Source organism: Montipora capricornis, chromosome 7, assembly GCF_036669925.1.
Source record: "Montipora capricornis isolate CH-2021 chromosome 7, ASM3666992v2, whole genome shotgun sequence".
NCBI classification, from domain to species: Eukaryota; Metazoa; Cnidaria; class Anthozoa; order Scleractinia; family Acroporidae; genus Montipora; species Montipora capricornis.
The window spans coordinates 45279232-45294231 of NC_090889.1; the positions used below are offsets into that span (position 1 = coordinate 45279232).

At 39.6% G+C, this 15000-nt stretch overlaps 1 protein-coding gene across 2 annotated transcripts in view; it reads right to left on the bottom strand.

Annotated features, from left to right (window-relative positions):
- LOC138057278 (uncharacterized) overlaps positions 1–15000 on the bottom strand; it is a 121491-nt gene that overhangs the window by 77990 nt on the left and 28501 nt on the right. For both annotated transcript variants that reach the window (XM_068903325.1, XM_068903324.1), the window contains exon 6: positions 11060–11086. In XM_068903325.1, coding sequence (XP_068759426.1) covers positions 11060–11086 — 27 coding nt within the window. The remainder of the gene's footprint in view (positions 1–11059; positions 11087–15000) is intronic.

Below are 15000 nucleotides of genomic sequence, written 5' to 3' on the forward strand. Positions count from 1 at the left end.
CAAAGGAGTGATCTTAAGAATCTTTTTCCACACAAATACCCTAAGTTTTCTGCTTTTCTGCGACAGACGTTTCAGCGGCTTCTTCACAGGAATCCTACTTGGTTCGCGATCACGACATCTCGACACATGGCATTCACGTACAACACGGTTATGATTACAATATATTTTATTTTCACTACGCCAAGATGTTGATGATGTACAAATGGCTGCATTGCCTCCACTAATACATCACATTTTCCCAGGACATTCAACATTGCTCGTGTTGGTAACGCAATTGTATACAACATGCGAACGTACATGATTACACAGAAAACTAATGCAGTACAAAGAGAAATTGATAGAACTGATAATCCACTTGATACATTGTACAAATATGAAATAATGATCATGACAGTCATAAAATTAAAGAAGTTACTTGCATCTTCGCTTCGGTAAGTGACGGCTTTCTTGTTGTTGTTGTTGTCCTCCATGTCATTATGTTGATTATCAAATATCAGAAATATCAGCGTCAAAATTTTGACGTTCCTCAATGTACTTCTGTCATTGCTAGTCATAGTTTGCACATATTTTGTACTCAATTACTGCTCAACTGATCTCTTTAGAACTTGTAAGAACTTGATAGCAACATTTGAGATATTTGCCAAGAGTTCGCGGAACGACCCCTTTCGAAATATATGCACGCTCATTTTCGTGTTTTGATGTGGGTCTACCACGAACAGTCTGTGCGTTTGTAAGTGGTTTGAGCGTATTGGACCTAACACCGTAACTCGCTTCTGCCATACCTGTAATGTATGCCTACCATCACAGAGAATCACTTCTAAGGTTATCGAAGAGAAATGAAAATGAAGCGAAATTAATATTGAGCCTTCACTACATATCTGCGGTATTGCCCATTGCACGTGACGGACATTTGCGAAGAAATACACTGGTAAACCTAGAGTCGGTCGCCCGACTAATTAGGTATTTGTAGACAAGTATCATTATGTTCTTCTCTTTAATGGTTAATATTCCTTGACAGGCTTCTAACCATTCAGAGAGTTTTTGTCTACATTTTTGTCCTTCTTTGTTGAGAGTTTCAATAGACGAAGCGTAATATATATGACCAACCAAGTGACCCACACCACACTATTTTATCTTTTCTCCTGCCCTTACCATTCCAGAAACAAAACACCATTTCTTTTTGTGAAATAGTTTCTTGTTGCTGGTGAAGTCGCAAATTTTCTGTGCTTTGTCACCTTCAATTTTACTTCCCAATCCCCCTGTCCAGTCTGGAATCTTCCCCCAAACCACTCGATGTACTACATCTTCAGACAGTTATCATAAATGCCACTACTTGAGCAATGCTAGAGAATATTTTCAAAGCATGTTTTGAAAACGAATAAAAATTATTGGTGTACAAGAAAACTAACAGGAGTGTGATGCTAAAAAAGTTGTGTGCAAAATCAAAGAATAATGTTTAATATACATACAGTTGTATTTATATTTTTAAATCAGAAGAAGCAAAAATGAAAATTGTTAGTGAATTGACAGGTCAATAAGACTATAATGAAAGGCCTTACAATTATTTTCAAGAATAATATTTATTGTTAAGACTTCACAATCTTAGATAACCCTCTTGGAAAATTACAAGATGACATGCACTTTGTTTGGGGTGAGGAGATTAATATTTTTTATTAATGAAAGTAAAAGGCAATGATAAAAACCGACCGAGCGAGATCTCTCTGTGCACCACTAGCTGAAGAGTGTGGAAGGGATGGGAAAGAATATGGATTAATGCAGCTGCAGGTCTATTAAAATAAAACACAGGTCACATTCCACAGATGAGTGTCCATGTCACCGTGCTGCAGACAAATAAACAACACCAAAAGTGTCTGCTAGCGCTAATCACTCAACAAAAATGTTGTTTCAGCTCTCGGGGAAACTTTTGGCTTAGTTGTTGATTATTGGGGCAGCGACCTCTAGTCTTGACCTGTGGAATGTGACCTGTATTTAACAGACCCGCCTTAATTGCAGCTGTGACACGAGTCAACAGCGCCACATACAACTGCTAAATCAATCACATCAATAGTCTATGAACCCCGTTGAACAATTTTATAATTTGTAACACTCGCGCCAGGGAATTACAATAATTATGAGACGCCAAAATGAACCAAAACGAAATAACATCACTTAATTACCCTCATGTTTTTCAAACACCATTATATGATATCATATGAGAGCGATCGCTAGTGCAGAGGTCGTGAAAAGCCAACGTAGCTTTCATTGGAATCCAGGCCTGATGTAGATCACCGTGCAATGTGAAAAAACGGCGAATTATTTTTGACTGTTATGCTTGTTAATTTGCTGCTGCTTCTTATGGAACAGTTACAATTTTGAAAATGATTTAAACACAAATTCTGCTCTTCTTCTGGCTCTCCTCACTAGCCGCCATCTTTCTTTCGACATTAAGCCAATCAGAGGTCATGTGAGAAAAGCACCAATCAGCGATCTTTTTAGTTCACTGTGTGCCAGGGTCTTCTCAAAACGCGCGAAAGTTCTAACATCTTTAGAAAAAAGAGATAGACTATCGGCCTATACTTTGGATGCTATAACTCGGCTCCCAAGAAGTCCAGTTCTTTCACAATATTGTGAGCGACAGACCATCCAATCACTCATCCAAATGTGAACTTAAAGGCCCACATTCAACCGACAGGCACTGCGTGCCGCGAAACAATTTTCATATATGAAAATGCCGCCAAAGCTGAAATTCACCCAATCAGATTGCTAGGATAAGCAATGCGAATTTCCATAACAAAAACAAACGGTCAAACAGCCTGTCGGTTGAAGGGGGTGGGGGGGGCCTTTAAATTCTGACGTCTGACGAGGAACCCGTAAGACCAATTTTCCATCTCAGACGAGATTTTTGTCCATAATCTGAGTGTCTGAGGAATACTTGACCTTCACAGTAAGGACACTTGAACCGTCTATAGTCACTAAAAAATGTACAAACAAATATCAAGTGTTCATGGTTCGAGTGTCCTCACTGTAAAGTACTCCTCCTTATAAATTCGTTTTTCTCAAAAATTATCACAAAATGTGACAATTATATTGTCACGGCAATCAGTATAACAAACTGGATGTGTCACCATTGACATCAAAAAGGGCCGCAATCAGTGTTGGCCCTTGGAAAAATATTATTTCTCATCAGAAACCCAAACTGATGTAATTCTGACCAAGATAGTGATCACTACACAAACACTTTCGTCGTAGTGGATCGGAGCGAGATTCATCAGGGATGTTTATTTCTAGCTTCAGTGAAATTCTGCATTCACACCAGTCCAATGCTGTTACCAGTTCAAGCTGGTTGATTCGCACTTCGCGCGTTAAGTTCTTTCGCTTACTGGTTTAATGTATGCAACTATTGTTGCAATTTATTTATCACAGCAAGTTTGCGTGAGTTGAAAGGTGACAACTAATTAGAAATTCAGAAATATATAAATCGACACTGTACTGCAAACGCGCAAATCGCTTTTTTACTTACCTCCGATCAAGAACGTTAAAGACAGTCAACAGAAGAAATCAAACCATAAGATCGTGTAGATTACAAAATACAAATTTCGACTAGTTCAACGACTTACAGCTAGTACGGATAAAAGTCTAAAAATCTACAGGGTCTTGGTGTGATCCTGCCATAAAATAGTGCCTCGAACGTAGGTGCGATTCACTGGTAATGCTGTTATCCAATGCTGTTAATCACTCTACAGGCAAGACAACTCTAACCTTTAAGGCCTGGGACTGAAAACTTCAATTGTCACGTTCTCTCTTCTGAAAACTGGTCTGGTTTGCTTTTGTTCCGAAACCTTGAATTATTTTCTTTATCATATTGAAAGCAAAGACTTAGTGGACAGTAACAAGCCCCGTGGGTCGCGTCTTGTTTATGCCAGTTATCGAATGTTTGCTATATGGATGTGACAACATACGACTCACCTCTCTCTTTCTGGTAGGGTAGGCCGCCTCATAGTAAATGGGGCACTCAATAATTTCAATCATTCAAATGATCCACAAATGCTCATATAGTTTATTTTCAGGGAGGCCAGAGTTTGATACAATCCAGTCTTATTGAGTATCAAATCCAACACGAAAAACGGATGGTAAATTGATTGAGTGGCTCCCATGTTTCTTCCTCTCTTTTTTCCTTTCTTTCTTTCTTTTTGTTGTTTTTGTTTTGGTAACTTTTTTTTTTCAATCATGCTTCCTCTCTTTTCCAGTACTCGTAAACGCAGATAACACAAAAAGAAAATAGACCTCTACTAGCAGGGAAAGCCGTGACAAGAACTGTCGGAAAACATTCACATTTTTCCTAGCCTTTATTTCATAACCCTTACATCGATATAAAGTTTGCCACACTTTCTTAATACATGAGCACACAGAATTAAGGGCTTCACTGGAAGGGGCTCTTAATTCCTGAAATTAATTGAAATTAATGACTAATTGTCAACCTCGGTAGATGAAATAAAGAGATGAGATCTTTGCAATGGTAACTCGGGGATATTCGGAAAAAAATCCGAGTGTAACGGTGCACAGAAGCTCCCTCTGCCAAACTTGTTGTTCACGCCTTTGTTATTGTGAACTTGGATAGCTGCAATTCCCTGCTATATGGTCTTCCACATCATGTAATTTCAAGATTGCCATCTACTCACAGCGGCTCGAGTTGTTACACGTACTAGGAAATTTGATCATGTAATCCCCGTCATCAAACAGCTTCACTGGCTACCTGTCCATTACCGTATATAGTTTTTAAATTCTCCTACTGGTCTACAATGTTCTCAATGGAACAGTGCCTTCCTACATCAGTGAATTATTTAAGTACCACACCTCTAAACGAAAATTAAGATCGAGCTGTCAACACCTTCTGGCGACCCTGAAGGCTAGACTGAAAACATATAGTGAGAGAGCGTTTGCTATTGGCGGCACCGAGACTATGGAACTCGATCTCACTTGAGCCAAGATCCAATAGTTCGATAGACATTATTAAACGACATTTAAAAACATATGTTTTTAACAAGCTTTTTAACTTTGATGTAATTTACGTGATGATTTTTTTTTAATAACGTTGTGGAACTTTTAGCTTTTTAAATAATTTATCTTTTTAATGTAAAGCACCATGGACAAATAGTGGATTGAGCGCTATATACAGTACAGGTCAGAGATAAGCGGCCAACGCACACGCAAAACACACGCACAATTTTTGCGTAAACGTGTGTTGAAAAACGCGTGCAGACACGCGCATTTGCGCGCATTTGATGCGCATTTCCTTTTGTTATTCACTCGCATGACTGTGTTATCTATGGCATTGTTCTGCACAACAAAAAACAAAACAGAAGGCAATTCCTACTAACACCGCTAAAAGGATGTCTCCGCCGACAGACAAAGAGCCGATACGTTTTTTCTTTGCGCGTTTTTTGCCCTGGTTTTCCGGTGGTGCTCAACAATTTAATCACTGAACGAATGAAAACAAAAATTCGGAATTTTCTTCTCTCTGGTTCTACAAATCATAAGCAAGTGCTTAGAATGAGAAAACACGTTGTTGTTGTTGGAGTTTTAATTTGTAATGAAATTTTTATTTGGATGCCCCAGACGTAAACAGTGCTTGCGAGCGAACTTGAGTTACCGGTATAATGTTTTAATTCAACAAGCGCGACGCGTCAATTTGTTGTTTTCGCGATTTTGTGACGTGATCTCTGATTCTGTAAGACGTAAGAAAGTGCTTGAGATGAGAAGTGTTTCGTTTTAGAAATGAACTCTATCTTGACGAGCCAGACATAAAAGGTTTTTGCAAGCATTGTTGTAAGCTTATTTATAAGCTTTGATAAGAAATACGAATGTCGTGTGATGGTCGATTTCTGAACGGGAAGTTTTAAATTTTCATATCTCTGGTTCCATAAAACGTAAGAAAGTCCTTGAAATGGGAAAATGTTCTGTTTGTTTTACCTCTTAACCAAATGAAATTTATCTGCGAGCGAATTGTATGTGTGTTACTGTATGTCAATAAAGACAAGCGACGCGCCATGTGAGATAACCATTCTAGTCTGACGATATTGCGACAAAAAGTTCTGAATTTTCATATCTCTCGCTCTTTAAGGCGTAGGAAAGCACTTGAAACGGGAAAATGTTCCGTTGTTTAAGCTCTTACTTGAAATGAAATTCATATCGACACGCCTGACAAGACGGGTTTTTACGAGCGGATTGCAAACTCTCTCATTTTTACAAAGACACGCGACGTGAATGTGTGACAATCGATTCTTCTGACGATTTCGCGACAAGAAATTTTGAATTTTCAGATCTCTGGTTCTATAAGGTGTACGAAAGCGCTTGAAACGAGAAAACCTTGCGCTGTTAGAGCTCTTATTGGAAATTAAAATCATTTTCACGCGCCACGCAAGACGAATTTTTGTGAACGAATTGTGTGTATGTTATTTCAATAAAGACAAGCCACACATCATGTGTGATAACCGATTCTTTTGACGATTTTGCGACATAAAGTTCTAAATTTTCATATCTCTGGTTCTTTAAGGCATGGGAAAGTGCTTGGAACGGGAAAATGTTCCCTTCTTGGAGCTCTTATTGGAATTTGAATTCATTTTGACGCTCTAGACCATGAGTTTTTGCGAGCAAATTGTATGTACATTATGTCAATAACGACAAGTGACGCGACATGTGAGATAACCGATTCAGAATGATTTCCGTACAGGTCCCTACTTCATTATGCATGCAGAATATATTAATTATTCATTCGCGCTATTGTTTTCTAGAACAATGCGTATACCCAATATACCCAAGGGAATCGAATATATACATGGCTAATTTGTACTTACGGGATGATCAAAAGTGGATCTCATTCTCTCTCTCTCGCTCGCTCCCTCTCTTTTTTCACCCTCTCTCTTTCCTTTGCCCTTTTTGCTCACAACATCTTTCTTTCTTTTCGTCCCAGCTTTCCCCTTTCGATTCCTTTGTCCTGTCTGTCTTCTCCAGATCCCGCTCGGCTTTTTCTGTCCTTTTTTCGAAGTCTCTCGCAGTCTGCCTTGAACTCCGTACCACTGTAAACCTTTGGATTACTTGTCCCTCTTCTAGACCACTGAGCTAACGTGTCAAGTTGCTAATTCACACCTTGATAATGATATTTCTTTGGAATTCTGGACGACAATTTACATAACAATGATAAGTAATTATATACGCGTGCCGTGCCGACCACCAATGAATGCACTGATTTTGCTTCTTTTGAAACAACGTCACCCCTTAATAATGCTAACCGTAACCCTTTAGGCTTAAGGTTGAACCCAGTAAAATTCTTTTCGAGGTTAATCGAGCATATCTGTGAATGTCTGAATTGCTTGTTTTTTTCATCCCCCGTGCTGCACACTTAAAAGAACACTGCACGGAAGAGTATACCTCCTTGTGATTAAGGCATCCTATATGGGAAATTTTTTATGCACGATTTATTGCAATATAAAATCTTTGAGTCGACGTTAACCCCTCTTTTTCAGCAAACTGTGAATTTTGAAACTTGATGGCCGCCTCTCAAGAATCAAATATAAACTTATGGAAACTATCCCGACTTTTAGCCGATCACAAGCGGTGCATAGAGTGGTGCAGAGAGCACAATCTACTCTCGTCGTCAATGAAATGCCCTAAGCCTGAGTGTGAAAACGCACTCAAATGGCAAAGACGAACTGCATCGGGGGATGGATTTGTTTGGCGATGCTCTAGAAAAAACTGCAATGGACAAGCTTCAATCCGCCAGAAGTCATGGTTTTCTGGTAGTAAGCTTTCCCTCGAAAAAATATTAGCCCTAACTTACGCTTGGGCGCATAAATTCACCACAACACAAGCAGTGCACGAAACCGCGTTTGATGAAGAAACCACCTCAACAGAAACGGTGATAGATTGGTATAACTATTGCCGGGAGGTTTGTGCAGATAGAATAATGAAACAACATGCGAGGCCAATAGGCGGTCCTGGTACGACTGTTGAGATTGATGAGTCCAAGTTTGGCAAGATGAAGTATCACAAAGGTCGCTACATCGAAGGACAGTGGGTCGTTGGTGGCATTTGCCGGGAAACCAAGGCCTGCTTCCTTGTCCCGGTAGAGTGCAGGGAAACATCATTGAGCATATCGCTGATTTGTACAATGTGCGATAAAGAGCCCTCTCTATGCACTGCTCGTGATTCGGCGAAAAGTGCCGTACATTATACAGGAAAGAAAACAAACCCTCACTTTGCAGTGCTTTGGTGAATTGACAAAGAAACGAAGGACAATTTTAAGAGCAAAAAGAAGGTAGGCATTCAATTTCTGCAAACTTTTATTTGGTCCGTTTGTTTTGTACATGAGAATCTGAACCGTATTTGTACAAAGATTTCTTAAAATTCCACTTCTTTCGCTTATTTTAAAATTGACAAATGGCTAAAATTGCTAGAAAAGTGCAAAAATTAAGTTGAAAATGTTCGATTTTCCGTATTTCAGTCAAAAATTTTACCGATTTTATTTAAGTCCATATAGACTTAGAAAAAAAAACCTCTAAGAAGACCAAACAAAGCGCTACACTCCCAAAGGGCGTCTATTGTTATCGCTATTGTTTTCTTGAAACAAAGGACCATATGCATAATGAAGTAGGGACCTGTGCGGAAATCTTGCCACCGATTCTTTTGACGATTTCGCGACAAGAAGTTTTGAATTTTCATATCTCTGGTTCTTTAAGGCGTAGGAATGCGCTTGAAACGGGAAAATGTTCCGTTGTTTAACCTCTTATTTGAAATGAAATTCATTTTGACGCGCCTGACAAGACAAGTTTTTGCGAGCGGATTGTATCTCTCTCATTTTTACAAGGACGTGCGACATTGATATGTGTGACAATCGATTCTTCTGACGATTTCGCGACAAGAAGTTTTGAATTTTCATATCACTGGTTCCACAAGGCTTAAGGAAGTGCTGAAAACGGGAAAGTGTTAACATTTTCATGCGCCCGACATAAATATTGCGCGAGCGAATTGTTACGTTTTTTTTTAATCAAGAATACCCCGCTACTTATTTCCACATGTTTACCTGTGAACTGAAACAAACACGGTGCTGGGTTTGCCAAATGATGTTCAGCTGAATAACCATTGCCATATACATTTACATGTATACAATAAAAAGCTATTAAAACTAACAATGATATAACCACAATAGGTCGACAATGGGCTAACTCATAAATATCAATGAGCTTTGCTTTATGCGCGTATTTCATGCGCGTGTCAAAGATGCAGACGCCTGCGTGTTTGACATGCAGGCGCGTTTTACACGTGCATTTTGGGCCGCATATCTTCGACCTGTACTGTAAATATTTAATTATTATTATTATTATTATTATTATTATTATTATTATTATTACTACTATTATTATTATTACTGTTATTATAAAGCCATCATGTCGGATTCCCAGTAACAGGCATTATCAATAGCATCTATGCGAATATAAAACAAAGGCCCAGGAATGACCCACAAGAAAAACCTTGATTTGTTGATTTATTCCGAGCCATTGCTGTCATACCCTACTGGAGCCCAGTCTCCGAATAAGTATCATACGCTTGCTAAACTGTTTGGAAGCTACATCATTGAAGTGATATTAAAATGTTCACTTACTGTGTTTCTCGTTAATTCGTGGGATTATAGCAAATGGTCACATAATCATAAATTGATCACAAGAGAGTAAGAGCTGTTTTTTTTTTTTTCCTAAATCACTTTTGAACCATTAAACTTCCATGCAAGTAATGACATGGTGCAACAACTTCAATGATCTGAAACATCATCCGCCTTACACCATTTCCCATACTGATAACCCTTTTTTCCATGATGTCTTGCTTCCTTCGACGAATCAACGCCATTGTCTATCAGTAAGTGGGCCATACAGATGCGAACATAACTAAACTTTTAGTTTTCTCTACGCTTATGCCTTGGACTAGAGGCTTCATGTTAAGCGTGTCTATAAAGCTGCACAGCACATTATCATGGCCTTTTCCCGTATTGACAGCAAGACTATACTTGTCACACCAATTAGCTTTATATGAGGTAGCATGAATAATATTAATATCAACATATGTGATTCGTAAAATTACAATGAGTGCTGGCGATATAATATTTCCACAGCACCTTTCGACTTTTTCTCCAAAAGTAGTATTAAAGACTTTACCAGCGCTCATATGTCATTTTACTTATGTCGTTTAGCCGTGTCATTGCGAAGTGTTATTCACAGTAGAGGCAAGGTCGTTTTTACAGTTGCGTTACCTAGTTCACAATATCATTCATTCCCTTTTTGCTCACACTTATGATAGATTCGTATGTTTCAGCCAAATGGCTTGCAAAATTGAAGCACTGGGTAACTAGTTGACAAGAGCATGTTTCCTCCGATTTTCCATATAACAGATTATTGAGCAAGAGAGCAATGTGTGTTTGGAGACAATGCTCTCTTTGCTATGGTTATATTATTTATCAAGGCAGTTGATACCTTTTTGGTTTACTCAATTCCCACCCAAAAGTAAACGAGTTTAGAAACAAGGCCCTTTGATCACCAACAAGCCACTTCGACATTTCGACATTTCGTCATTTCTAAAAATCAAACTTAAGCCCACGGTCAACCTCAATCGCCATCATATTGACCCAAAATGTTATAAAATTATTATACAAGAAAAAGATCATACAAATGACCACCGATTTTCCAGCACTGTTGCTCACGAGTCATCCAAAATTATGTAGAAAAGAAACTTATTGAGCCCGCACTTTAACCTTCTTTTGAATTTTGGGACATGCTAATACATGTACTTTACTATGCATATATAGGGTATCGTGACCAACCCAAAAAATAAAGGTGTCAATAAGCTCTTTAAAAATTAGGGCGTAAGGTTTATTAAGCGATGATTTGGAAGAAATCAAATAGACGTACCATTCTTAGGGAGTCCTTAAACTGTATTTTAACAAGACATTGTATCCTTTTTGGTTTTACGTCATTTGCATATTCTTATAGAAGCTGCATTACAAAGGCCTTACCTGCCTGCTGTGCCCGTAATTCTTCCTCTGAAAAAAAGCAAAGAAAAATGAAAATAGGCAATGAAAAGGCGGAGTTCAAAGCGTTCAACACAATTTGTTAATAACTTAATAACAACAGCTAAGGAACCTCTTCCAGGGTTGTCAAAATGTTTTGAAGTAGGCGGCCGAGTCTGGAAAAGTAGGCGGCTGTGATAACCGAGGGGCCTCCTCTAGAAGCTCGGAAATGCCATTTTCAAGGTTCTAGCATCAATTTGAGACGTAAATTGTGATTTATTAACTGCAGCACAATTGTACTGATTACATTGATTCAGATTGACTTAGGTGGCATTAATTTTCATGAAAAGTAGTCAAAGGAATGCTGATCTACAAACATTGCGTTATCCTACTTTACAGAGTATAGCATGAAAATGAAACAAATGCTTTCATCACATTTGTATTGAGATGGAAATGTTCAAATAAAAAAATCATTTATGATGTTTCAAAATTCACGTTTCTTGTGTCATAATTTCATGCTACAAGTCAATTGCATGCATTTGTTCATCTACCTGATGATCGTGACCTTTTGAACCCAAATGAAAAAAGTGTGTTCACAGTTCGATGTTTTCGTTTCTCTGCCATGCTGTCAGCTGGAAGCGACCGGAAGAAGAAAAATAAGCGACCACGTCATCACACACCCAAACGAGGTTGGCCCAGCCACTTAGCGACAAAACACAAATGCGTGTGGTACAGATATAGCAGACGATTTGAGTTTTTGTTGAACATTTACATCCTTTTGCATATGTATTATTGCTGCAAAATTGAGTGTGAAGTTACTATGCTGTCTTAAAAGATAAGAAGCAATGCCGAGATTGTTTGTCACTAGCAGACTGTTATGACCAGAGTAGCCGGCGACATACAATCAAGTAGCCGGTGGAACTCCGGCAGTCGCCGGCTTGTTTTGAAACCACTGCTCTTCAATATGTTCAATTTCTGACTTTCAGTATCAACTCATTTAGCATTAAAGTCTGCTACGAGCCTAGAAGGCCCATCAGGCCGGTGCTTATGTCAGGTTTATGTGGCATGAAGCGACTGGGAGTATTTCTACTCCCCTCTGGAAGAGATGCCAGACCACTGCAGGGTTACCCTCCAGCATTAAATTCGCCGGTACCCATTTATGCACCTGGGTGCCTGGGTGGAGAGAAAGGCACCGTTATAGTATAGTGTCTTCCCAAGCCCAAGAACACGACACAAATGTCCCTGGCCAGAACCCGAACCCAGACCACTCGATCCGGAGCCGAGCGCATCAACTCATTCGACGCCAACTGTTTATCATTTACTTCCCCCGTTCTTGAAGGAACACAGGTTTCTATTAACACATACCCTTCATTTATAAGATGGTAGGTCTTTTTGCATAAAGAACTTCCTACCCAAAAGGGGCACTACAGCAATACTCCTTTATGATAAAGTTTGCATGGTAAGCCTCTTTCAGTGGACAATTCTTTGAAAACTAAGAGCGGTGTTTAGTTTAGCTCGATTCGCAGTATTCTGTTTTCCCTACTTGTTAATTTCCATTTTAAATCTAGGCAAACCATTTTGTTTACTCGGATTAACAAAAAACTGCCTTTCTTTCATAGTCATAAAACTCCAGCAAAATCCGAGACAATTTTTTTGAATGCTGAAATTGTGAAGTCTAATGAATGCAAGAGAAGCGCAGGGAAATGCAAAAGTTTGGAACGTGGTCACGATAAGAACGAATATTGACCATTAGTCATTCACATCTCAGACCTAACGGCGTGGTACGTGTTACTCGTTCAAGAATTCCACTTTAGTGTAATTCTGCGGATTATAAAAACTAAATACAGGTTTTGCGACGATGCAATCTTATCCAGCGAGCGATCTACCTACTAAGCAGTCGTGCTTATGTCTTCGCATTTGCTTCTTCTTCTCGAAAACAAAAACTGACATCATTTTTTGTTTGTGTATTTCTCTTCTTATCAGCGATAAGCTTTATCATACTAATACCATGAAAAAGTAGTTGCCTGCAGCTAAAAGATCTACAGCAAAGTGCAATCTGCATGTACTGCGCCTTGCTTCGAGAGTAACAGAATGCCGGGTTTCTAGTAAGAGCATAAGAGGCAGCGGATAGCTAAACTCGTCAGCTATTTCTCCTCGAAAATTACCCCAAATTTTACAAATAACATGAGATACATTCACACAGAACACGAGCCTTGGGTCAACAAAGTTGGGTTGAGCAAACAAAAGAAATGCCTGAATTCTACATACTTTCGGCGGTGATTTCTGTTTCACTGTCCATGTCAAAGTTGTTGATCGAGGATCGAGCACACACACTTTTGAGGCAGCGGTCCAGCAGTCCAGTACTTGGTGTAAGCTCCCTGATTTGAAGTGTAGCAAGACGACATTCGCGAAAGGTCTTAGCGGTCACGACAGAAGAAATACTTTACACTCAGCTATATAGAATACAAAGGAACTTTAAAGGGGCTATTTCACGCTATTTTAGGCGCTCTTCAAAACCCAAAATACATGTATGTCCAAAAAATAGCCGTTATTATTGTACTTTCTCAAAATTTAGCGTTCAGTTCAAATACCCTAATTCGTGCTCCAAAGTTTTTCATGAAGAGTTATGAATCCGCCAGTATGCAATGACGTACTGGCGCCACTGCGAGCTCAACTCTATTTAAAAACCCCGTATTGGCGCCCAATCTCGCTCGATTTCCATGTAGCTCGGCCCTGGTGCCCAAGACATTTTCCGAAATACTATCCATGGTTGGCCATCCAATTCGGTACCTTCCCATGTATCATTTGGAGTCTCTAGGTGGAGTGTACACTGAGCTACAGTGCTACGAATTGGGATGAGTGTTCTTGAATACTCTCTACAATCACTGTAAGCAAAAAAATTCAAGCCAATTATCACTTTCAGTAGGCAACCAACCATTTAATACCCAGTTCTTGATACAGAGTCCCCACATCAAAACAGATTAAGCCTCATTGATTCCGACAAGTGAGATGATTGATTCTATCACCCTGCAGAATGCTGCCGCATTTTTCACCGACTTGTTTCTAAAAAAAACTATTTAAAAGAAAAGTAGCAATGTTTACCCGGGCCACATTGGTGGGAGGCCGGGGTGGAAGGCGAGTGCTTTCACCACTGCGCCATCCCTGCACCCCCCAGCTGCGCACTTACTGATTTCAAACTCCACTCTTATGTCTTTGCTTAATACTCCAACAATCTTGATAAGGGTGGAGGATGGAGGTTTAAACTATAAACCAGTCGTTCTCAATGAGAAGGGGAATGCTTGAGTAGGAGGAGACCTGATCACTGCAGGCAGCCCCAAAGAGGGGAGATTTTGTGAGGCCAAACACCTTGTAGTAGTCGATGGTGATGGTAGCTATTGACATAACATGCGACTGCCGTCGTTCCAAACTCGACCGACAATGCAAAGAATCTGAAGCGACATGTTTCTCAAACCAGAGAACAACACAGTTTGAAAGCTCTGACAACTTTCAATAATATATCTACATGTAAGTCGATTCATAATGATACTTACCGTGAAAACAACAGGAAAATCCAGAGGAAAATCCGCCACAACTCAAAGAAACGAATAATATGGTTTTTTCTGCCATGTGATTAGCCGAGCATTCGTTCGGTGGCGTTCGGTGTCCGACGGCAATCTGAAGACTGCAACTCAATGGCACGAAGAAATGCCGGGTGTACCTCAGAACCCAATCCGCATGGCATAGCATTTATAATCGGGGGAACTCAGGCATGCAATCTCGATATTCATTGCGCGATAGCCCCGAGTTGCATTGCAAGATTAGTGTTGCTCTCGCTTGCTGCTCTCGCTCGACCAATGAATAACCCGCTTTAATTTAGCCTTCCTTAACACCACCGAGAACGGAACAAGGGTCAACACAATTAGCAGCGGTGACGGGCTGTCTCCCTG